The 23635-nt window shown below is 34.5% G+C and overlaps 1 protein-coding gene across 2 annotated transcripts; it reads left to right on the top strand.

The window, feature by feature from the left end:
* The first annotated feature begins 5354 nt into the window (after positions 1-5354).
* On the top strand, positions 5355-22721 carry LOC113093844 (complexin-2). Of its 2 annotated transcripts, none has more exons than XM_026259423.1 (4): positions 5355-5457; positions 5724-5882; positions 16882-17057; positions 19043-22721. In XM_026259423.1, the coding sequence occupies exons 2-4, from the start codon at positions 5852-5854 to the stop codon at positions 19238-19240; spliced, it is 405 nt and encodes a 134-aa protein (XP_026115208.1). In that variant the 5' UTR covers positions 5355-5457; positions 5724-5851; the 3' UTR covers positions 19241-22721. The 2 variants fall into 2 exon arrangements, with proteins under 2 accessions (XP_026115208.1, XP_026115209.1); XM_026259424.1 differs by having other exon boundaries at positions 5393-5457; positions 5727-5882.
* Positions 22722-23635: the final 914 nt, after the last annotated feature.

Below are 23635 nucleotides of genomic sequence, written 5' to 3' on the forward strand. Positions count from 1 at the left end.
TTTTGAGATATGCAAATGTCCTCATAGGTACTTGTGCCCCTTCAGACCAAGACACTGCATACCGATTTTCAAGTCGATCGAGCCAACGGTTGCCTAGTTATAGCAATTTATGTGTTTTTTCTATCTTATAGCGCCGCCAAGTGGCAGAGATGCGCAATTTTTTTGATTTGACCAAAGATTGAGCTCATACATATGTGTACCGAGTTTGGTGAAGATATCTCATTCCGTTCAAGAGTTATAGTCAAAATAGCATTTGGCTAACGTTAGCATAGACGCTTTTTGGCGTACTGTTTCGCGTAAGAATTGAAATTTCAACTTTTTTTTGATAATTATTGATATTGAGTGTCCAGGGAATATTTATGAAGTGGTTTGGTTCTGATTGGTTGAAAATCCTAGGACTAGTTCGCAAAAGTAGGTTTCGGATATAGCTCGATTTTGCGAGAAAACGGTGCGTCGTAGACCCCAAAAAGGCGCCGTGCACTTTTGTTCGGGTTAACCCAAGGATTGCAACAATGCCATATTTTTGAGTCTATGGCTAACGGTTTACACTTTACGGCCAAAAATGTCCAAAATTTTTGTTTTTTGCGCTGTAGCGCCCCCGTTAGGCCGATTGGGCCGGTTCTTTGTATCTGAGTAGCGAGCAAGACTACTACGATCTGACCAAGTTTCAGCTCTCTAGGCCTTACGGTTTGGGCTGCACGTTCAGTTTTAAGGCGGAAGAATAATAATAATAATTAAAGCTGCAAGCAGCATTTACGGGGTTCAAGCATTTAAGGCATCTTAGGTGGTCAGAGCCAACCTGGACGTATGGATGACCGTTAAACACATCCAAAATGGAGAATAGGCTAACAGACAGACACACACACTGAAATTAAATGATTAAACTCGTTTTTAAGATTTTAGATGTCATTTTCAAGTTTCACTGTAATCATAATGTGGCAAAATTTTAAAAACTGATATGTCTGAATGAACAAAATGGAAAACTTTAACTCAATGAGATTTGAAATGTTGTAAGAGTGTTTTTTTATTGTTTAGGCATTAATTCATACATCCTTTCAACTGTACAGTTTAAGTTAGCTGAATGAGCCCATTAGTGGTTTTCCGCTGCCATCTAGTGGTTATAAATGGCAATTTCTCATACATCAATGTGTTAATCCTTTATAACTCTTAGTGTTTTTTTGCCCAATCTCTCTTAAATTTTGCATGCTTGTTTAGAATGAAATTATGCATTATTTTACACAGTTTTGATAACTTGTGGACTTTCTGTTTGTATTAATAGGCCTTTGTGTACACTATGCAAATAACATATTATAAAATTACAGGTTTATAGTTGTCCAAATGCAATTGTTCAACATGTTTTTGATAATTATTGACCTTCAGAGTCTAGAGAATTGTACTTCAGTGGTTTTATTGATTTTCATCTTAAATCCTATCAGTAGTATGCCAAAGTAACTTTTTAAAATAATCTTGAATATTTAATTAACAGCTTTATTGACAACATTGGTCCCAGAGGCAAAGTTGTTCAGAATGAGGAGATTTATCAAATGATATGAAGATTTAGTGTTTTTGAGTGAATATATGAGCATTTTCAAACAATTTGTGGCCATTTAACATATAAATCTTGTGTTTTGAGACCTTTTCTACTGTTATAGCGCCACCTATGGTCTGATCTCCATAAAACTTTGCATGCTTGTTAAGAGTCACCTGTTACATGATTTACCCGAGTTTCATAAAGTTTTGAGTTTTCGTTTAGGTTTTATAGGCTTTGGGGTATGTTTGGCCACACCCCTTTTTCTAAATTACCCCTTTACAGCTAACCAAAGGACAAAATTCAACATTTTTTTGATAATTATTGATCTAGAGAGTCCACAGAATATTACTGCAGTGGTTTGATTCCGATCGGGCAAAAAACCTAGGACTAGTTCGCAAAAGTAGGTTTTTAACGTATTTGTGAATAACAATTGAACGATTTGATTGACAGCAATGGTTCTTGAGGCAAAGTTGTGCATTATGAGGAGATCTATCAAATGATATGCATATTGTGTTGATATGTGAAACACCACGTGATAACAGAGCCATAAAACTCGTTAGCGCCAACTAGTGGCCGATTTCTTTCAAAATTCTTACAGACCTTAAGGTTCATGAGTCGAACGTACCCAGCGAGTTTCGTTCCGATCAACATCCGTTAACCCTTTCAAATAGGAGCTTAAAATTGTTTGGCCAATGGCGGCCATGTTTTTTGAGATATGCAAATGTCCTCAGAGGTACTTGTGCCCCTTCAGACCAAGACACTGCATACCAATTTTCAAGTCGATCGAGCCAACGGTTGCCTAGTTATAGCCATTTATGTGTTTTTTCTATCTTATTGCGCCCCCAAGTGGCAGAGATGCGCAATTTTTTTATTTGACCAAAGATTGAGCTCATACATATGTGTACCAAGTTTGGTGAAGATATCTCATTCCGTTCAAGAGTTATAGTTAAAATAGCATTTGACTAACGTTAGCATAGATGCTTTTTGGCGTATAGTTTTGCGTAAAAATTGAAATTTCAACTTTTTTTTGATAATTATTGATATTGAGTGTCGAGGGAATATTTCTGCAGTGGTTTGGTTTCGAATGGTTGAAAATCCTAGGACTAGTTCGCAAAAGTAGGTTTCGGATATAGCTCGATTTTGCGAGAAAACGGTGCGTCGTAGAGCAAAAAATGCAGCTGTGCACTTTTGTTCGGACTAACCCAAGGGTTGCAATGATGCCATGTTTTTGAGTCTACGGCTAACGGTTTACGTACTGCGGCAACAAATGTCAAAAATTTTAGTTTTTTGCGCTGTAGCGCCCCCGTTAGGCCGATTGGGCCGGTTTTTTGTATCTGAGTAGCGAGCAGGACTACTACCATCTGACCAAGTTTCAGCTCTCTAGGCCTTACGGTTTGGGCTGCACGTTCAGTTTTAAGGCGGAAGAATAATAATAATAATAAAAATCTTAACAATTACAATAGGGTTTCAGCACTGCGTGCTTGAACCCCTAATAATAATAATAATAATAAAAATCCTAACAATTACAATAGGGTTTCAGCACTGCGTGCTTGAACCCCTAATAATAATAATAATAATAAAAATCCTAACAATTACAATAGGGTTTCAGCACTGCGTGCTTGAACCCCTAATAATAAAAATCCTAACAATTACAATAGGGTTTCAGCACTGCGTGCTTGAACCCCTAATAAAAATCCTAACAATTACAAGAGGGTTTCAGCACTGCGTGCTTGAACCCCTAATAATAATAATAAAAATCCTAACAAATACAATAGGGTTTCAGCACTGCGTGCTTGAACCCCTAATAAAAATCCTAACAGATACAATAGGGTTTCAGCACTGCGTGCTTGAACCCCTAATAATAATAATAATAATAATAATAATAAAAATCCTAACAAATACAATAGGGTTTCAGCACTGCGTGCTTGAACCCCTAAAAATCCTAACAATTACAATAGGGTTTCAGCACTGCGTGCTTGAACCCCTAATAATAATAAAAATCCTAACAAAAACAATAGGGTTTCAGCACTGCGTGCTTGAACCCCTAAAAATCCTAACAATTACAATAGGGTTTCAGCACTGCGTGCTTGAACCCCTAATAATAGGGCTGCAAACGGTGTGCGGAATAATTAAAATAATGGCTTGCAGACAAGCTTTCTGGAATGAACAAACACAAAAGTGGAGTGATGCAATCTGTGTGGTGTATTCAGGTAACATTATCAAGGAACAAGAAAGGCTGCTGAAAATGACTGAACATGCTGATATTTCCTTGATGATATTTTCTCTCCTTTTTGCTTTCAGTGCTTCTTTGTTTCAGAGTTTTAGTGCATTTTAAATGTGTGTATTTGCCTTTAAGCTGAAGCTCCAGTGCTGTGGGGACAGAAAAAAATATGTTTCTACAGTATTTAGTAGTAGCTTATCAGTGGTGACTGTCAGTTTATGTGCACATGACAGACATTTTCAGGAAAATGTGTACAAGACGAAGTCTTTTCTTTGTCCATATCTATTGAGTTGAACTGGCCCCGAGCGTCTTTTACCTGACTCATTAAACTGTGGCTGAAGATAGCTTCAAAAAGGCTTAATGGAAGTAATCAGAGACTATGTGTATCACTCCTAAATGGCTGTTCTTGAAAGGATCCCCCAGAAGATAAGAGAGGATATGGAGAGAATCATGGAGAACGAATCTTTACTGAAGTCATTACTGCACTGCCACAGAGATCCATGCCTGAAGTGGATAATCTACCACCGGATACATTCACAGTTACTTACTGTACTTTATGCCACAATCTGTCCATGCAAATCAATTGATTTTTTGGTGCTCAGACAAAAAAAATTGTGGAAAAAATATCTCATGTACCGGTAACTGTAAAGTGTTACTATTTCTTGCTTATGTGGTACTCTAATTTACAATGAATCAGTTGACATGCTTTAATCTCGTTTATACAGCTGATACATGTATTTAAAAAAAAATCTATATATAAAGTATTAAATATAAAGTTATCATGTATGCAGTTATGTTTATATTTAATATATGTCTCACTGAGGCATACTATTGCTGTTTTTGTAAAAAGTACCATTTATTAGGACCCAAAAACCCATGCATTTGTTATTATCTGTTAAGCATCCCATCTCCATCGATACTGTGTGTGTGTTGATGTGGTAGTGGAGGCAGGTTGAATTGAACGGGATAAATGGCTCACAAACCCATCCTCAAGGTCACAGAAGGATGCTTTGTGTTATGCTAATCAGAGATGGCGGTTGTTAGCACAGCCTCATTTTGACTCTAGAATGAAAGATCAGCCGCTGCATGGGTCAGGAACACTAGATTGTCTAGATTTAGAATTTTTGTTTTAGCTTTAATACATTTCTTACCATATTTCTTACAATCTACTGATTTTTTTTTGTGCAAAAAAAAAAAAAAAAGTTTAAGTATTAATAATAAATATTTTTCATGGTGGTGCTTTTAAGGGGATTATTTTGGAGAGATTTTAATCATGTTTTTCTCATTATGTAGGTTTACATAAAGACCTAGATGCCCAAACAGCATGGCAACAATATACATACATACTGTATATGTGTGTGTGTGTGTGTGTGTGTGTTCAGACAGAAGTGTAGTTGTGTATACAATAATATTTCTACAGGGAGAATCCAGAAAAAAATATGTCATAAAAATAAAGCAATGTTTGAAAAGCTGAACCGAAACATGCAGTAATTGGGGTAATACCTCCTTTAAATTGAACAGAATACATTTCTTTTTTGCTAAAGGGAGATGGAAAAACGAGGGGGAGGAGTGTGACCGAGTATGAATGAAGCTACTGGAGCGAGAGAGAGAGAGAGAGAGAGAGTTTGTCATGTTCCTGCTATTCAAGCATGCAGTTTTGTTTAATGTTCAGTTAGGAGTTCTCCAAGAAGAACAGATGAAGCTGGTAAGTGGAGGCAGATTTACGTAAATAATAGGAACTAGTTACAAACAGTTACACACGTATTTCCGGTTTGTTTAATGCTTCTTTGATTCATCTCCTTGCTGTTCTTTAGTCTTGTGTCATGTATCTTTAGGTGTTTTTTAGAAGCATTGTTAAACTCCAGCTCAGATGCTCACAGATGTGATGGATGAGCTTGTATTGAGACTGTAGTGATCATTATTATGTAACTGAGCTGTCAGGATTTCTGATGTACATCCTTCTGTTCCCAGTAGGTGTGAAGGATTCATCAGGACACTGAAGACTGACACACTGTGGTGGATCGGCTGAATCAGGATCACTGCTAGACTAAATGCAACATTCCCTTTAGCTGGAAGCAGACCACGTATCTGAGTGCACCATGGATTTTGTGATGAAGCAAGCGCTGGGTGGTAAGTGTCATCAACTACTGCTGTGGATGACAGACATGATAGACATAACACACGGTTCTGTTTCTACAAAGATGTACTGTGTGTGAATGAGTCTCAGTCCAAGTCTGTTTGGTTAGGACCAATTCTGATTATTTTGTTTCTGTATGTAGTGTTTATTTGGTTAGCATTACTTTACTATTATTATGACACGATAGTTTTTATTAATATTAAGTTTTAGATACGTTTCATTTTATTTCGTTTTATTAACTTATTAATACATTTTTATATATATAATATATAATATATAATCTTCTTTATATATATATATATATATGTGTGTGTGTGTGTGTGTGTGTGTGTGTGTGTGTGTGTGTGTGTGTTTGTGTGTTTAAAGAAATTTAAAATGCATAATGCAAGCCGGAATTGATTTCAGTAGAGATTTTTACTGTTAAATGTGATATGCCAGTAAAATAATTGATTAAATAAAAATATTTGTTGGTAATTTAATATTAAAACATTACATTTGTTTAAAAACGTATTATACCAGTTAATTTAAATTAGATGGATACCAGTTAATTTACCACATTGTAATTGGGCGTAAAACAGTAAGTCAGGGATATTTTTTTGAAAATTCATAATTTTTTTTTAACAATACACTGTAAAAGTTTAACTATTATTTACTCAATTTTTTTGGTGAAACATTTTTACACAAAAAAAATTGAGTAAATTTTAAAGCTGTGAAATCAATGAAATATACTGTTTAAATTGAGTAATTGTAAGTAAAAAAATTAAGTAAATCTGAATAACTGAATTGAGTAATTGTAAGTAAAAAAATTAAGTAAATCTGAATAACTGAATAACTTTATATGAAATAAAATTAATTAGATATAATCATAATTATAAAACACCACAACTGAAATTCTATGTAAAATAAACAAAAAATATTGAGTAGATATAATTGAAATATTGGATGAAATTTAACCAAACAAATGTGCTATGTTTACTACATGTAAAAGTGAATTTAACTTAATATTGGACTATAAATTATCAAAATGTTGCATTCACTTTTTTTTTTTTTTACACTATTTACCCTTTACAATTAATATAATAAAACCAAATAAAGAAAGAAACACATTTTTTATTAAACATTTATTTGTCAATTAAACATTAGACAAAGTCTAAAATCAACCTTTGAAACATTTTATCCATTTTAATATTCCAGTAGATTGCAAAAATTAAAAACTGTAAAGTAGCCATAAGGGAAATGATTAAACCTTATGAAACATTTCATCCATCTTAGTATTCAAGTAGATTACATGTAAAATATGATAGCCGTAAGAGAAATGACATCTTACTTTGTTCCTGGTGCATACCAGCCATTTGCAGTCACACTCATTACCACTCATTAAACCATAAAAAAAAGCAACACTTACATCAATATTAAAGGGATAGTTCACCCAAAAAGATGATGTTGTCATAATGTACTCGCCCTCAAGTTGTCCCAAACCTGTACGAGTTTCTTTCTTCTGTTGAACACAAAAGATATTCTAATGAATGTTGGTTAACAGATAGTTGAAAGTTGCCATTGACCTCCATGGTAGGAAAAAAAGTATACTATGCAAAGTCAATGGCAACCTTTAACTGCGTTAACCAACACTCTTTAATACTTGGCTGAATGTCACGTCACTTCACTTAAAATATCTTTTGTGTTCAACAGAAGAAAGAAACTCGTACAGGTTTGGGACAAATTGAGGGAGAGTAAATTATGACAACATCATCTTTTTGGGTGAACTATCCCTTCAACAGAATTAATCCGATAATAGAAACACTTCCATCAGGAATACCCATTCAGTGGGATGATCATGAACCACTACTGTGCAAGAAGATAATTTTTTAACCTCTGAACATTAACAGAGAGTTTTGGAGGATCCAGCTCAAGAAACAGTTTTTGGAACAACTCAAGTGAGTACAGGTCTTTCTCAAAATATTTGCATATTGTGATAAAAGTTCATTATTTCCATAATGTACTGATAAAAATTTAACTTTTATATATTTTTGATTTATTGCACACCAAGTGAAATATTTCAGGTCTTTTATTGTTTTAATACTGATGATTTTGGCATATAGCTCATGAAAACCCAAAATTCCTATCTCAAAAAATGAGTATATCATGAAAAGGTTCTCTAAACAAGCTATTAACCTAATCATCTGAATCAACTAATTAACTCTAAACACCTGCAAAAGATTCCTGAGGCTTTTAAAAACTCCCAGCCTGGTTCATTACTCAAAATCACAATCATGGGTAAGACTGCCGACCTGACTGCTGTCCAGAAGGCCATCATTGACACCCTCAAGCGAGAGGGTAAGACACAGAAAGACATTTCTGAATGAACAGGCTGTTCCCAGAGTGCTGTATCAAGCCACCTCAGTGGGAAGTCTGTGGGAAGGAAAAAGTGTGGCAAAAAACGCTGCACAACGAGAAGAGGTGACCGGGCCCTGAGGAAGATTGTGGAGAAGGACCGATTCCAGACCTTGGGGGAAGAAGTGGACTGAGTCTGGAGTAGAAACACCCAGAGCCACCGTGCACAGGCGTGTGCAGGAAATGGGCTACAGAGAAGCAGCACTGGATTGTTGCTCAGTGGTCCAAAGTACTTTTTTCGGATGAAAGCAAATTTTGCATGTCATTTGGAAATCAAGGTGCTAGAGTCTGGAGGAAGACTGGGGAGAAGGAAATGTCAAAATGCCTGAAGTCCAGTGTCAAGTACCCACAGTCAGTGATGGTCTGGGGTGCCATGTCAGCTGCTGGTGTTGGTCCACTGTGTTTTATCAAGGGCAGGGTCAATGCAGCTAGCTATCAGGAGATTTTGGAGCACTTCATGCTTCCATCTGCTGAAAAGCTTTATGGAGATGAAGATTTTGTTTTTCAGCACGACCTGGCACCTGCTCACAGTGCCAAAACCACTGGTAAATGGTTTACTGACCATGGTATTACTGTACTGGTACAACAGTCCTCAGCAGTGCCACAGGCTGATTGCCTCCGTGCCACGCCGCATTGAAGCAGTCATTTCTGCAAAAGTATTGAGTGCATAACTGAACATAATTATTTGAAGGTTGACTTTTTTTTGTATTAAAACACTTTTCTTTTATTGGTTGGATGAAATATGCTATTTTTTGAGATAGGATTTTTGGGTTTTCATGAGCTGTATGCCAAAATCATCAGTATTAAAACAATAAAAGACCTGAAATATTTCAGTTGGTGTGCAATGAATCTAAAATATATGACATTATGGAAAATAATGAACTTTATCACAATATGCTAATTTTTTGAGAAGGACCTGTATTTGTGGGTCTTGGGATATCTCAAATCCAATGCATACGTGACTCCCAAAAGATAGCAGCAGGCTCTGCTGAGATTCCCAAGATTGCGGAGGACAGTGATGCCCTCAATCACAACTCCTACATCGCGGACTACTCCATCATTGTCCCGAAGGATGTAGATTTTTATGACCTCCTCTGCCAACTCTGCTTGTACGAAGATGGGTAGATCAGCTGAACCCTACAGGCAAATTTTAAAGATAACGGGTTAGAGCTTACATTCAAACCTGAATGTTACAGGAAAGCGACAAATACACAAAACAAATAGCACCTGAAGAAGCAAACATTCTGTTGGACCATATGATAGGTAAAATCTCAAACAAAGTTTACTAGGGGGAGGAGTTGCAAAAATTAACAGCATTCTTCTTAACAAGAGGACAGGTTAATTTTCTACATAGGGACATTTATTTTTAACAATAAACCTAAAAGAAAAATGAAAAGAGACCAACTGCGAGCTTCTATGCTGTAAATCAATGCTATAGGCTTTTATTGAGGTCCGCATTATTTCAACCAATTTCTTTATAAACATGTTTAATATTTAAGTAAAATGACTAATGGTTTTGAAACAAAAAAGCTTGTTTAATTGCACTACTTGAAATCAAACTATTTAAGTTTGCAAAATTAAACTGATCTGTTTCAGGGAACAAAAATATTACTTTAATTAAAATTAAAACAATGTACCCCTCCCCCAGCCTCCGCTGTCCTTCAATACCCACCAGGTCTGGATTTGTTGTGAAACAGCTGCGGTGACTGGAGTAATGGAATGAAAATTCAGCTTTAATGTATGTATGTATATATATATATATATATATATATATATATATATATATAAAATTACTAGCCAAATGGATATAGGGTGGGGGGGATAGACGGTTGTTTTTTCTGCATTCTTTTTTTTTATATAAATGCAAGCTTAATGAGCTTAAGAAACTTATTTTAGAAACATTAAAAAGCTTACTGTTTTCAAACTTTTGACCGATATTGTATCTGATCTAGGTTTCAGTGCACTAGAATGATTTTACAACGGAGCAGGCCTTAAACTGGCTGACTCCCTATAGTGGGAGCTGATTAAAACGCACCAGTCTATGTTATGTCCAAGCCATTTTAAATACTTTTGCATGGCGTATTTGTAGTGGTGATTTAAGAGCTCATACTTGAGTTCATGTAGTAATTATGATGTTTTACAAAAACGTGACGGCTAGAATAATAATAATAAATAATAATACAAGACAGAATGTTGTCATTTGAAAGTTCATAAATGATGTGTTCCCTTTTGACAAGCCACTGACCCCAAAGGGGAACCTGTACAAAATCGTTTTCCATTGGGCATGTATAGTTATAGTTGCTTGACCACGGTACACTTATCGTTAGACTTTCAAATGGCGGTTGAAATAAACGGTGATCCAAATAGTACGAACGTTAACCCACTCAAAAAAACATACATATCGCTGCCCCACTAACTAACTTAGAAAACTACACTGTTATGTACACGTACACAAGGTCAATGTTTAATCAACTTTTGAATAAAGTATTGCAAATATACATCGTTATAAAATGACTAACGTTACTTACAGGAAATTCGAGTAATGCTGTTCACGTCGTTGCTGAGAAAAGCAGTCCTTCAGTGACAGGTGCCTCTTGCTTGAGCCGCGAAACTCGTTAAACTTCTTAAGATGACGCAAAATACAAACACAATTGTTAGGAAATCCTTAATAATTAACTTCTGAATTAAACATCACAAACATATTTAGTTTTAGCTGGCTAAATTACATAACGTACCACGATATGAGAGGAGTGCGGGTCTTGCCGTTGCTGAGGAAACTCAGGAAAGCCGTCCTTCAGGTGACTTCGATTAAGCTACGAAACTTGTTGAAGATGACGTAAAATACAAAGACAATTGTTAGGAAATGCTTAATAATTATTAACTTTATAATAAAGTGTTACAAACGTAAGTAGGATTAGCTGACTAACGTTACTTACCAGGAGTTGTGAGGAGTATGGCTAGTCGACGTCTCTGCTGAGGAAAGCAGATTTTTTTTTTCCTGCGGAGCTGCACACGTGATCACTTTAGCCGCGAAATTTACTCAATTTATTTAAACCGTCATTTATTAAGCTGGAACTTTAGGAAAATTGGTATATAATACTTAATAATTTTAGTTTCTAAAACAGATCAGTACAAGTAAATAATTATCAAATATTTCTATTAGAATTCACCAGAAATATTGAGGGTATATTAAAAATATAATTAGTTAGTTAAATACTTATTTATTTTCATTACCTTAACTTAAATAATATATGTATATTTTAGAGAAATTATTTGTTGGATTTTTAATTATTATTTTTAACCTGACCCACTCAAAATATCACTTAAATGATTTCAAAAGATTTTATTAAGTAAATATAGCTCTTTATTTTTGTGAAATTTACTAAGCCACTGAATTATTTTTTACAGTGTAGCAAAGCAAAGTGCTTATTGATCTGCTTATAGTTTTACTTTATTTGACATGCAGTGTGTATATGTTAGTCTAAAGGTCACTGGGCCCTTCAATCAATTTGAAGATTTGGCTTCATCAGCTGAGTGACTATAAGCAATAAAACGATATGTATTTCTCCCGTCAATTCACTTGAGTGGGCCAGATGTAGCAGATTGCATTGTGACCACACAATAACCTTCTGCACGAGGTGTTTTTACGAAACACAGATTGTCTTTTCACCTCACGTCATATTTTACACCGTTCCTTTGCTGTTCTGCATGGATGAGGCCTAAACTCTAAAACGTCAAATGAAATATGAAAGAAATGTGTCATGTGGCACTTTTAAAATATAATATAATATATGATGTATAATGTATTTATGGATGTATGTGTTTGTGTGTGTGCATATATATATATATATATATATATATATATATATATATATATATATATATATATATATATATATATATATATATATATATATGTATGTTGATATGCAAATGCTCTGAATTTGATCCCTACATCTAGAAATCGTATCAAATGTGTGTGTTTTTGTTTTTTAATGTGTTTTTAAACATTGATCTTATAAAGAGACACGGCTTAAATTCTGCTTCGTAGCTCTGGATAATGGAGCATGATTTACTCATGAAAATCATCCATTATTAAACAGACTTTCCCTAGGCTGATTTCCTCAACCCTTGCAAATTATTCAGAAGCATATAGAATTTCTTCAAGAGTCGACGGTGAAAAACAACCTTTATGTTTGTTGTCTGTTAGTGTGAAGGACTTTTATTAAAGAAAGATGGAAAACAGAATACGGGCATGAAATGTAATAGAAAATGTTGAGCTTCAGAACAGCCCTTAGATTTTTTTATCATTTTCACAAAATTGTCATGTCCCCAGAATATTATGTTATATGAATATCTGAACATGCAAAATTTCAAAAGAAAAGAACAGAGCTCTGCTTTTAAACAACAAAAAAAGTTTTATTCTAGCTTTATGCATTTTTTTTTTTTGTCAACACTTGAACGGGGGTAAATTTCATACAAATGCAACATATTGAACAGAAAGCTGAGAAAATAATATCAAATTCTACATCTGGATAGGATTCATAGATGGAGAATCAAAACATAGATGGAGTAGAGCGAGTCCATCAAAAGCCAAAGCTTCACAGTCCTAAACCACTTCCTGCGTTGACATTTTATTCAGTAACGTTATTAATTTTTTATTTATATGCTGTTTAATATTTGATGATCATGTTATTTTGCATATGCATTTGCTCACATACGCGATCCCTAGTATCTGTCTTCTTCGCTGGGTTTTTATCCAGAGATTCAGTACTCTTTCAGAGGATGTACAATAGTGCCCTCTACTGTATAACAGTGATAACACGGAAAGCCTGAAAATGGCATGGAAAGAGTTAATGGCTCACATGACATTATTAAAGGATATTATTACACAAAATATCTCCAGATACACTCACCAACCTCTTATTAATCATTCTCAGATTCTCTTCTCTTTGTGTAAGATACTTTATGCAAGTTGTTTGCATTAGAGACTGTATTAAACGCGAGCAGTGTTTCGGTTATAAAATGCAAGTGACCTATTTTACTACTACTGCTCTGCTGTTATAAAAGAACTTAATTAATATGCTAATTTCTTAAGCTCTGATAATTCACGTATCATTAAGAATTAGGCTGTTTCCAGAGATAGCAGTGCCATCGTTATGCAGAGCCCAGATTTGCTCGTCCATCCATAACCATCACTGCTGTTCCTGCCAAGTGCTTTGATGTAAAGCCATGAAGTATCTGATAGAGGGATACAGCTCTTTTGTTACTTTAACCATCCTCTGTGTGGCTTTAAACAGACAACAGGACTACATTTAGTCCCCTATATCGTACTTCAAGCTCTCAGGAACGGTAGTTGCATTGTGTTTTTAGAACAATACATGGGACGAGAAAATCTGAACCATCTGAATAATTTTTTATTAGTTATTAGTTGTCATTAGTATTTTTTAATTCTTGTTTTTAAACATCCTGATTTGCACGGCAACAGCAACAATGGCTTAACCAATGGTGTGACTCCAGGGTGGGGTTATCTGTTGAATCAGCCAATGGCAGAAGAGAGGAGTATTTAGGAAACCTGTTTGACAAAAATTATATTTTTTGCCATGTTTTTTACACATACTGAGCATTTTACCTATCACTGTGCAGTTGTTACTTAAATAGATGACTGTGGCAAAGATTACTGAAGCTCACCTAAGAATACTGCGGAAAAAAAAGATAACATTATTTTCCAATAAAAACATTCTGGAAAAAAGCCATAGTTTATATCAGATTATATCTGAATATTATATTTTAGATTTTATTTTTCTTATTGTGATTTATTTATACAAAATTTTTTTTCCAGTAGATAAAAAAAAAAATCTTAATCTGTATTTTCCTATAAAAGTCTATCAACATCTTGAAAAAACAGGTACATATACTGAAAGATAATATTAAAATACTTAAATTAGTTTTTTTTTCTTATTGAAAGTTTCTTTAAAAAAAATCATAAATCTTAATTTAATTTTTAAGAAAGAAACTCAGTGGGTAAAAAATAAAAATCTGTATTTTCCAATAAAACATTAATATCCTGTAAAAATAAATAAATAAATACAAAGTTCTGTCATTTTTGGTGCAGGCTGATAGGCTCTAACTCAGTCTGACTTAATGACATCATTATTCAAATACTCGGCTAGTGGTTGCTGTAGCATATGCAGTGCACTTCAGAAACCCCCCACCTTCCCCAGCTCCACCTGTACAGATTTGCTACAGGGTGATTTCATGTATGTTTATAAAGGGTTGTCTCATTTATGTTATATGTGCAGTAGCAGTATGTCTTGCAATCTCACAACTGCATGTCATGGACGTACTGGAAGTAGCAGGTCTCTGTACTTGCTCTGCAGGAGCAGCAGATCTATTCCACCAAGACCAAACACATTGACATTGCCATGTATATTACCATGCAAACCTCTCCAAGAGTTGTCATGGCAAAAATACACGTCCTTAGAAGCAAAAGATAATACTAGATTACTTAAATTAGACAAATTGTGTATTTTTTTATTTAGTTTGTTAGTAAAAAAAAAATAATAATATAAAAAGCAGTGTTAAAATGTAATACTTTAATATCATGGAATGTTAGAATTGGGATATTTACAGTTATTTATTTTATTAATTGTTTTGACAGTTTTTACAGACCTTTCATATGCATCTTTTAGCCATGATATTGCTAACGTTCAAATGTAAAAGCTTAGATTAACACTAAGTGTCCCAGTAACTGAGCAGGTTGTTAATTATAACTCGGGAAGCTTTGGTTTGGTGGAGGGTTTGGTTTGGCTGAGGCTTTGAATGACCTGAGGGTACAGTAACTGAATGACTTCATGCGATCCTTGTGGACCATGGGCATCCTGCAGCTTGACATGATATGAACTACGTTATGTCAGCTCAGGCTGTTCTCGGCATACACATGCAGAGAGTTAAAGACCACTCAAAGCGTACACTGCCACTCCTTTCCTCTTCAGTGTCCTCAGTGTTATACTGAAGCAATTAAACTCATGTGAAGGTAATGTATAGATTTCAAATGCACAATCATGCATTATAAATGAATGCCATTAATAATGAATAAGTGTACAGATAATGACTGTACACAGACTTGACTTAAAGCAATATTACAGCGTTTGCAACCAAATCGTGCTTAGACCGTTCACATTAGTGTGTATGATTCTCAAACACAGCTGTGCTTTGCATTTTAAAACATATGATTAAAGTGAACATAAAGGTATATGCAAACACAGCCATTGCTTAAGAGCATTTGTTGCACTATCCAAAACGACCTGTGGGTGTTGTATGCTCAAACCAAAACATGATGTACAGTACAATACACAGCTTGTGTATTAGAGCTGCACCAATGAAACAGATGGCAGAGAGAGGAGTGGCACATGCATCATTCTGCCGTCTCTGTTTGATTTCATCATTTTGGCTTCAGTGGATCATCATATTAGGAGATTTCACAGTGCAAAACTTGATCAGTCTCTCTTTAGAAACTTGTGAACACCTAATATATAATTATGTTGCCGTTCAAGAGTTTGTGGCATTGAAAAGAAGTATTTTATGTTCACCAAGGCTGTATTAGTTTGATAAAAAAATCCAGTAAAAATAGTAAAATTGCAAATTCCTCTGTTTGACTATATTTTTTTAAATTTAATTTCTGTGCAGGCAAAGTTTTCAGTGTTGTTAAGACTTTTTCACATTTTCTTCTGGATTCTTGAATGAAGTAAAAAAAAAATAATAAGAACAGACTTACTGAAGGTGTGTGTGTGTGTGTGTGTGTGTTTTATTGGAATTGAAGACATTCATTTTTATATATGCTGTGGAAAAGTATATATTTTCCAATTTAAATGGGTTGTTTTCTGTATTTTTTCAGGATTCTTTGGTGAATAAAAAGTTTTACAAATAAAGAGAAATAAATAGGAATCTTCTTAAACATTTAAATATGTACAGACTTACTGAAGCTCACCTACGCCTAAAAACTTTTAAACAAGAGAAATATATTTGATAAACAAAATATTAAATATAGTACAAATAAATAGCATGGTAAAAGGTAATGTTTCTAAATATATGCATATGTGTCTTAGCTGAGTTGCAAATTGTTGTTGCTTTTTTTATTCTATTTAATTAAATTAACTTTATATATATATATATATATATATATATATATATATATATATATATATTATATGTACATTCATTTTCAAAAAATAAAATTTTAATATCTTACAGACATTTTTGAAATGGAAATTTTAGACATTAATGTTTTACTGTAAAACAGGACGAAAAAATTATTGAAAAAAACATTTTACTGTTTAAAAAAAAAATCCACATTTTCAGGATTCTTTGATAAATAGAAAGGTACAAAAAGAAAGTAATATAAACCTTAAGTAGAATTATAAATGTATTTTACTGTCACTTTTAATCTATTTAAAGCAGCCTTGCTGAACAAATGTATAAAGAAATGAAGAAAAGTAAAGTCAATTAAAATTGAATGAATAAAATTGAATGGTAGTGACTAATATTTCAGTATCAGCCGTTGAAAACTCCTTATGATATCTTTGCTCTTTATTTGCACAGGGGCAACCAAAGACATGGGGAAGATGTTAGGAGGAGAGGAAGAGAAGGACCCTGATGCCCAGAAGAAAGAAGAAGAGAGACAGGAGGCGCTCAGACAACAAGAAGAGGAGCGAAAGGCCAAACATGCTCGTATGGAGGCCGACAGGGAAAAGGTCAGACAGGCCATTCGAGATAAGGTACGCTTTCCACATGTCCCGTTCACTTCAGCTCCTTGTGACCGCTGATTAGACTCAGACCAGGACGCGTGAATCAATTGATAAACATGGAACCCAAAAATGAAATTCCGTCTTCATTTATTCACCCTCATCTCATTCATAACACAGCAGAAGAGGTTTGGAAGATCGTTGGTAACCAAACAGATTCAGTTCCCATCGACTTCCATTGTGTGGACAAAAAATACAGTGGAAGTCAATGGGAACTGATTACTCAAAATATCTTCTGTTGTCTTCCACATTAGAAAGAAATCCATTCAGGCGAAGATTTATGATTCTGTCAACACTTGATTTGCATATAAAACGCCTTAAATTGCCTAAATATGAAAAAAATAAATAAATACATTACCTAATATTTACAATCCAACAGAAGTTACTAACTCAATTTAGTAAGAGTTTTTACTGTAAAGAGGCATTTGTGTATATTATGACCCGAAGGGATCCTATGTGAGATCCACCAATCAGAAAAGTTCTAGAATCTCAGTTGATTTATCTCGTGTTTTTGGGTGCTCTGGGGGATCGAGCATACATGGGATGGGAGCCTATGAACATGAGGTTAAATAAATGATGACAGAATTTTTACTTTTGAAAAAACTATCCCTTTAAGTCCAATATGATAAATAAGGACAACAGTTAAATGCTAAAATATTAATGTGTTAATGTTTGGCCTTTATGGCCTGAATAAATCATGAATTTAAGATACTAAAAGGCTTTTGTGTATGGAGTTTTAGTCTTGAAACTAAGTCTCAGGTGCATCCAAAATAGGGCAACTATCTTTTTTTTTCTTCTGTTTGTTGCATAATGTAGAATATCAATTTTATTCCAGTGTCGTGTAGTATATAGTACACTATCGTTCAAAAGTTTGGGTTGGTAATTTTATAATGTTTATAATGTAAAAAAAGATTTCTGTTTCAAATTAATGCTGTTCTTTTGAACCTTCCATTCATTGAAAAATCCTGATTTTTTTTTTTTTTTTTTACATGGTTTCCATGTTGAACTGTTTTCAACATTAATAATAATCAGAAATGTTTCTTGAGCAGCAAATCAGTATATCAGAATGATTTCCAAAGAATCATGTGACACTGAAGACTGAAGTAATGATGCTGAAAATACAGCTGTGCATCACAGAAATAAATTACATTTTAGCAGATATTTAAAAAGAAAACAGTTATTTTAAACCACAATAATATTTCATAATATGACTATTTTATGAATCGATCAAATAGTATAGTATATTATATAACACATCATATAGTATATTACATGATGTATATACTATAGTTATTTTGTTTGCATAGTGTTGAATCTTTTTATTTCTTGGTATTTTATTTTATCCATAAGATACAGTAGAGCGATGAGAAATTGTGTTATTGCAATATTTTCAATAGTCCACTCCTCCTGTTCTACTCATGTTTAAAGGTGCTGTAGGGAACTTTTGTAAAAATATATTTTTTTCGTATTTGTTAAACCTGTCATTATGTCCTGACAGTAGAATATGAGACAGATAATATGTGAAAAAAATCAAGCTCCTCTGGCTCCTCCCAGTGTCCTATTGCCATTTGCAGAAAGTCATCCGCTCCCGGTAAAAAACAACCAATCAGAGCTGCGGTCTGTAACTTTGTTTGTGTTCAAAATGTAGAAAAATGTATATAATAAGCGAGTACACCATGAATCCATTTTCCAAATCGTGTTTTTAGCTTGTCCTGAATCACTAGGGTGCACCTATAATAAGTGTTTATATTCGGACTATTTTAGATTGCTTCGGGGGTACCGCGGCAGAGTAACCCAGTACCTTTGTGATTCTTCATAGACATAAACAGAGAGAAGTAGTTCCGGCTACGATGTTCTTCCACAAGACGCAAGCAGTTCTGTTTATTAACCGCTAGAGCGTCAAAAGTTCCCTACCGCAGCTTTAATTACCACTTCATATTTTCTCTATGTTTACATAGTATGGTCTAAAGAAGAAAGAAGAGAAGGAGGCAGAGGAGAAAGCAGCTATGGAGCAAGCATGCGAAGGCTCCTTGACTCGCCCCAAAAAGGCCATCCCAGCAGGCTGTGGGGCGGAAGACGACGAGGACGAGGAGAGCATTCTAGACACCGTTCTCAAATTCCTGCCGGGACCTCTGCAGGACATGTTTAAAAAGTGACAGACATGAAGCTGTTTCTCAAGGAAGGTGGATGAGGGGGGAATTTTGCCAAACAGGTGAAAGGCTTTTCACTGCCTTGACAGAATTTTAATCGCTCCTCTCTTATGGATAGATACACAAATCATAACCCGCCAACGTTCGGTCTTTTCACTGCCATTCAGGTTCAGGTTGTTTACACTTTCTATAAGTCTCTGTGTTTGTTTACTGACCGCCAGGGTCTCTGATGCTGCCTTAGGTACTCCACCATCAGCCCGACAGAAACAGCACATTACAGCTTGAGCTCTGCCACTGGGAATAGATCGGTTTAGTTAAAACCCAAGAGGATTTTAAAACTCTAGCTTGATATAACTGTCCCGTTTTCACCGAAGAATTGTCAGTGCTGAATGCAGCTCTACTGCTTTGACTAGTTGCATGAGGTCAAAATCCTACTACTGTATATGATGAATTATGTTTGCCATCAGTGAGTTTGATGATACGGCGCCATCTGTGACAATGAGAGACGCTGATAAACTGTGTTAGATGTGCCACGTTAGACCGCCTGAACGCTCAGATGGTTTGCAGCCTGGCAGTTCTCACTCGTCTATGATGAATTATTTATTTAGATTTTATATTTTATTCTTGATTTGAAAACAAGTGATATTCACGTTAGCCTTGCCAGCAAAAGATCAGGAAAAGCTCAGTAAGTACTAGATCTGTCTGTGACAACACCACAGTTTATCATTGCACACACCGGACCAAATCATCTTTACAATTAAGAGTTATTCAGGACGATTGGAGATCCCAAACCCTTTTAGTGTGCATTCAGAAGTCAGTCAGTGTTTCACAGCACATTCATCCCGATGATCTGATGCTAGATTACTCACACATGACAATCAGAAATGAACTGGTCTCTTTCAAAAAAACTTTTTTATGTTTGTTATCTGTTAAAAATGTATGTAAAATTAAAGATGAGTCACAAATTATTTGGGATGTTCTGCTATATTAGAATGACTGCTTGCTGAATATTATGAAAAAAAAAACAAGCCTAAGTGTAGTATAATGAATTTAGGATTATTGCATAAAGTGAAGGCTTTGTTTTATATGGAAACCAGTTTCCGCCACTGAATTAAAATTATAAAAGGTAATTGCATCTTTTCATCTCACAATGCTGATTTTTTTTCTTGCAATCACAGTCTGGACTTTGTTTCTCACAGTTCAGATTGGTGAGATATAAACTCAGAATTGCAATATGTAAACTTGGTATTACGAGAAAACAAGACAGAATTCTACGGAAATTCTACGTTTTTTTTCTTCTTAGAATTCTGAGAAATTCTGTGCTTTGTTTTCGGCATAAAAAAAAAAATCAAAATTCCAAATTCTTTTTTCCATGCAGTTGTCCGTTAATAACTTTCAGTTCATCTCAGATATAAATTTGCAATTACATGAAAAACAAAACATGGTTCACTAAATATTTGTGATGTTCCTTAATATCAGAATAACTACCTTAGCTGAATAGTTATGTGAAGATAAAAACTTGCATAATGTATGAAATTATGGAAAAGGGCTTTAGTTTTAAATGATGTTTTTGAAAATAATTATTAATCGATTAAATATATATATATTTATACATGCAAAATTATATACAAAATTACAAAATTAATTATAAGAATGCATGAGCTTCAATCACAACAGTAAAAAATACCAAAGAGAGAATGAACCACACCGTAGTACTGTGCTGACAGTTCTATTATAACAGTATGAAAATATTTCTATAAACTCTTAAATTCACACATCTGATCAACAACAATCATTCCTGCTGTGAAACACAATATATCTGCATGATCATTTTTAAAAATGCTGCTTAAAATATTCATCTTACTGCTGGCAAATCTAATGTGGGGTTGCAAATATGATGACTTAGGGCTTTTTGATTTCTGTTATTAATGTCCTTATGTTTTTAAGCATTGAGTAAACACTGCCATTTGATAAACATGTTTGATGCATATTTCGGGCGAGGGATACATGTTTACATAAATGTTTATGAACACTGGGGTAAAGAGGCAAACATATTTTGTAAAGTAATTCTCAAATGGGTATTGTATTGCATGATGGGAAATACAAACCTACACGTTTTCATTTCAAAAAGTCAGTAGTTATATGTTTTCCAGTCAGTCAGATTAAAAATGTGTCCCTTTATAAACTCTATGAAATAACGACAGGATTATATCCGAACCCATTAGACTGGTTGTTCTGTGATCAAAATGCTTTAAGATTGTAAAGTTTGTAAAAAACAAATATCTTAGTAAAAACAGAATTACATACTTTAGAATAGCACATGCTACACACAAGTAGACTTTAATTTTAAAAGTGCGGAATAATTTTTTTTAAAATTACATTAGAAAGAAAGAATGAGATTGACTTTTTCATTTTTGTAGTGCTGTAAGATTTTCCACTAGTCAAAGCCATATTGTTAGACTGCAATAATTAATGAAAAAATAATCATCTTGTAGTCTTGCATCTGTTTCCTGTATGTTGAAATCTATTTAACTCTTAGTAGTACGTCAGAAAGTGTATTTACTTTCTATAGAGAGAGAGAGAGAGTCTTTAGTACAGTGTGCTGTACTGTATGTGCTGTTTGTTCTCAATGTACGTGTGTATTTATGTGTGTCTGTAACTCTTTGTGCTGTACAATGTTATTTCATGTTGTACCACTGATGTCTCTTTTGTGCGTACAGTCTAAAGCAGGCTGTGTCCGCTGTCATGAAGACGGAGGAACCGGGATATATGAGAGTCCTAATATTCATGTATGCATGCAGATCAACTTTGCATTAAATACCAAATCCGAGCGTCAGGTTGTGCCTGTTTATGTATCACTGTCCCTGCAACAGAAGCTGCACCCTTTATCCAGGGATGTGTTCCCGTCTGTCTAATGAGATACGATGAATTTTCAGGCCTATTATTCAGGTTGACAGAATGGAGAGATCATTTCAAAACCATTGCTAATACTCATCTAGGGTCATTTCTTGTCCTTTATCATACGCAACTTGATCTCAGACAGAAAATGTGATATTATATTAGTTGTACTTCCAGTATTCCTCTTGTCGCAAAGACATTCATGCAGTGTGTTCATCACTTCATGACATTTAAACACCAAGTCAACAAGTATTTGGACACTTTTTGGTCGTACTTAAATGTCATTAGATAGAAAATATCAAGTGTCATCTGAAGACAAACGATTCTAGTCCTTGAACTTCAGTTCATCACAGTTTATCACATCTAATGTCATTCAGTTTGGAGTTTTTTCAAGTTGTTATATAGTGCACCAAAAAAAATGTATGCAGCTCCTCTGTTCAAATACTTTTTGAGGTCACAGTATAGTTGGTTGATTCCCCACAGAAGCAAAACTATTTAGGTCTAATTTCTTTTCATTTGTGTCACAGACGAATTTGGAGTTTCTCATTTTATGTAATTATTCGATTACATGAATAAACTGGGTGAAAGGGCTGACTGTGTCTGTGATTCTGTCATCTTTAAGGTGCTATCGGACAGTAGATGACCAGCAGCAGAAAACTAACCATTTATGGATCTGATGTGATTTTAATTATGATATCAGGAGCATGAGTCTTTGGTTGAACACATCAGCTTCACTACAAAACAAAAAGGTGTTTTTGCAATGATGCCAGACAAGAGCCATATTTGGGCTCCCCAAAGAACCTTTCAGTGAACAGTTCCTAAATGAACCGTTCTGAAGGACATCTTAGAGTCTGTATGGCTACTGAAATTCAGGCTATTCTGAAATCTGGTAGTTCTCATTTTAACAACCAACATATTTGTAAACAGTGCGATCACATTTTTTATATATATATTTTGTAATATGTGGTCTCATATTTTAGTCAAAGCAATAGTTTAAAAGGTATAATTCCTTGATGGATTTGTGTTTACTTCAAACATGCAGCTTTTCACTTTTCACAAGATGATAATCGAAAGACTCGAGTCATGTAGATTACTTGTGATGTTTTTATCAGCTGTTTTGACGGCACCCATTCACTGCAGAGGATCCACTGGTGAGCAAGTGATGTGTTGCTATATTTCAACATTTCTCCAAATCTGTTCTGATGAAGATAAAAACTCATCTATGGCCTTTAATTACACCCAACATAATTAATGAATACAAAATTGTACTGACAATTTTGTGAATAATATGATCCGTTCACAGCTCACAACTAACAACAGCTAAATTCACAGTCTATGAAAACATATTAGGATGTTTTCTATATTTAATCAATATATAAAACATTAATGATGCTCTAAGCTGAGGGCTATGTTTGACATTTATACCCTTCGGATGGGTTGGACCCATCACTTGCATGCTTTCATTTATTTCAGGAATGGAGGGAATGCATTTTGCTTTCATTC

Source organism: Carassius auratus, unplaced genomic scaffold, assembly GCF_003368295.1.
Source record: "Carassius auratus strain Wakin unplaced genomic scaffold, ASM336829v1 scaf_tig00215172, whole genome shotgun sequence".
Taxonomy (NCBI): Eukaryota; Metazoa; Chordata; class Actinopteri; order Cypriniformes; family Cyprinidae; genus Carassius; species Carassius auratus.

What these genes read in the sequence shown, in the direction of transcription:
- LOC113093844 (XM_026259423.1), top strand. Translation starts at nt 5,852, where the DNA reads ATGGATTTTGTGATGAAGCAAGCGCTGGGTG. An exon ending in GATGAAGCAAGCGCTGGGTG is followed by an intron (nt 5,883 to 16,881) that starts GTAAGTGTCATC and finishes TTATTTGCACAG; the next exon opens with GGGCAACCAAAGACATGGGG. An exon ending in GACAGGCCATTCGAGATAAG is followed by an intron (nt 17,058 to 19,042) that starts GTACGCTTTCCA and finishes ATGTTTACATAG; the next exon opens with TATGGTCTAAAGAAGAAAGA.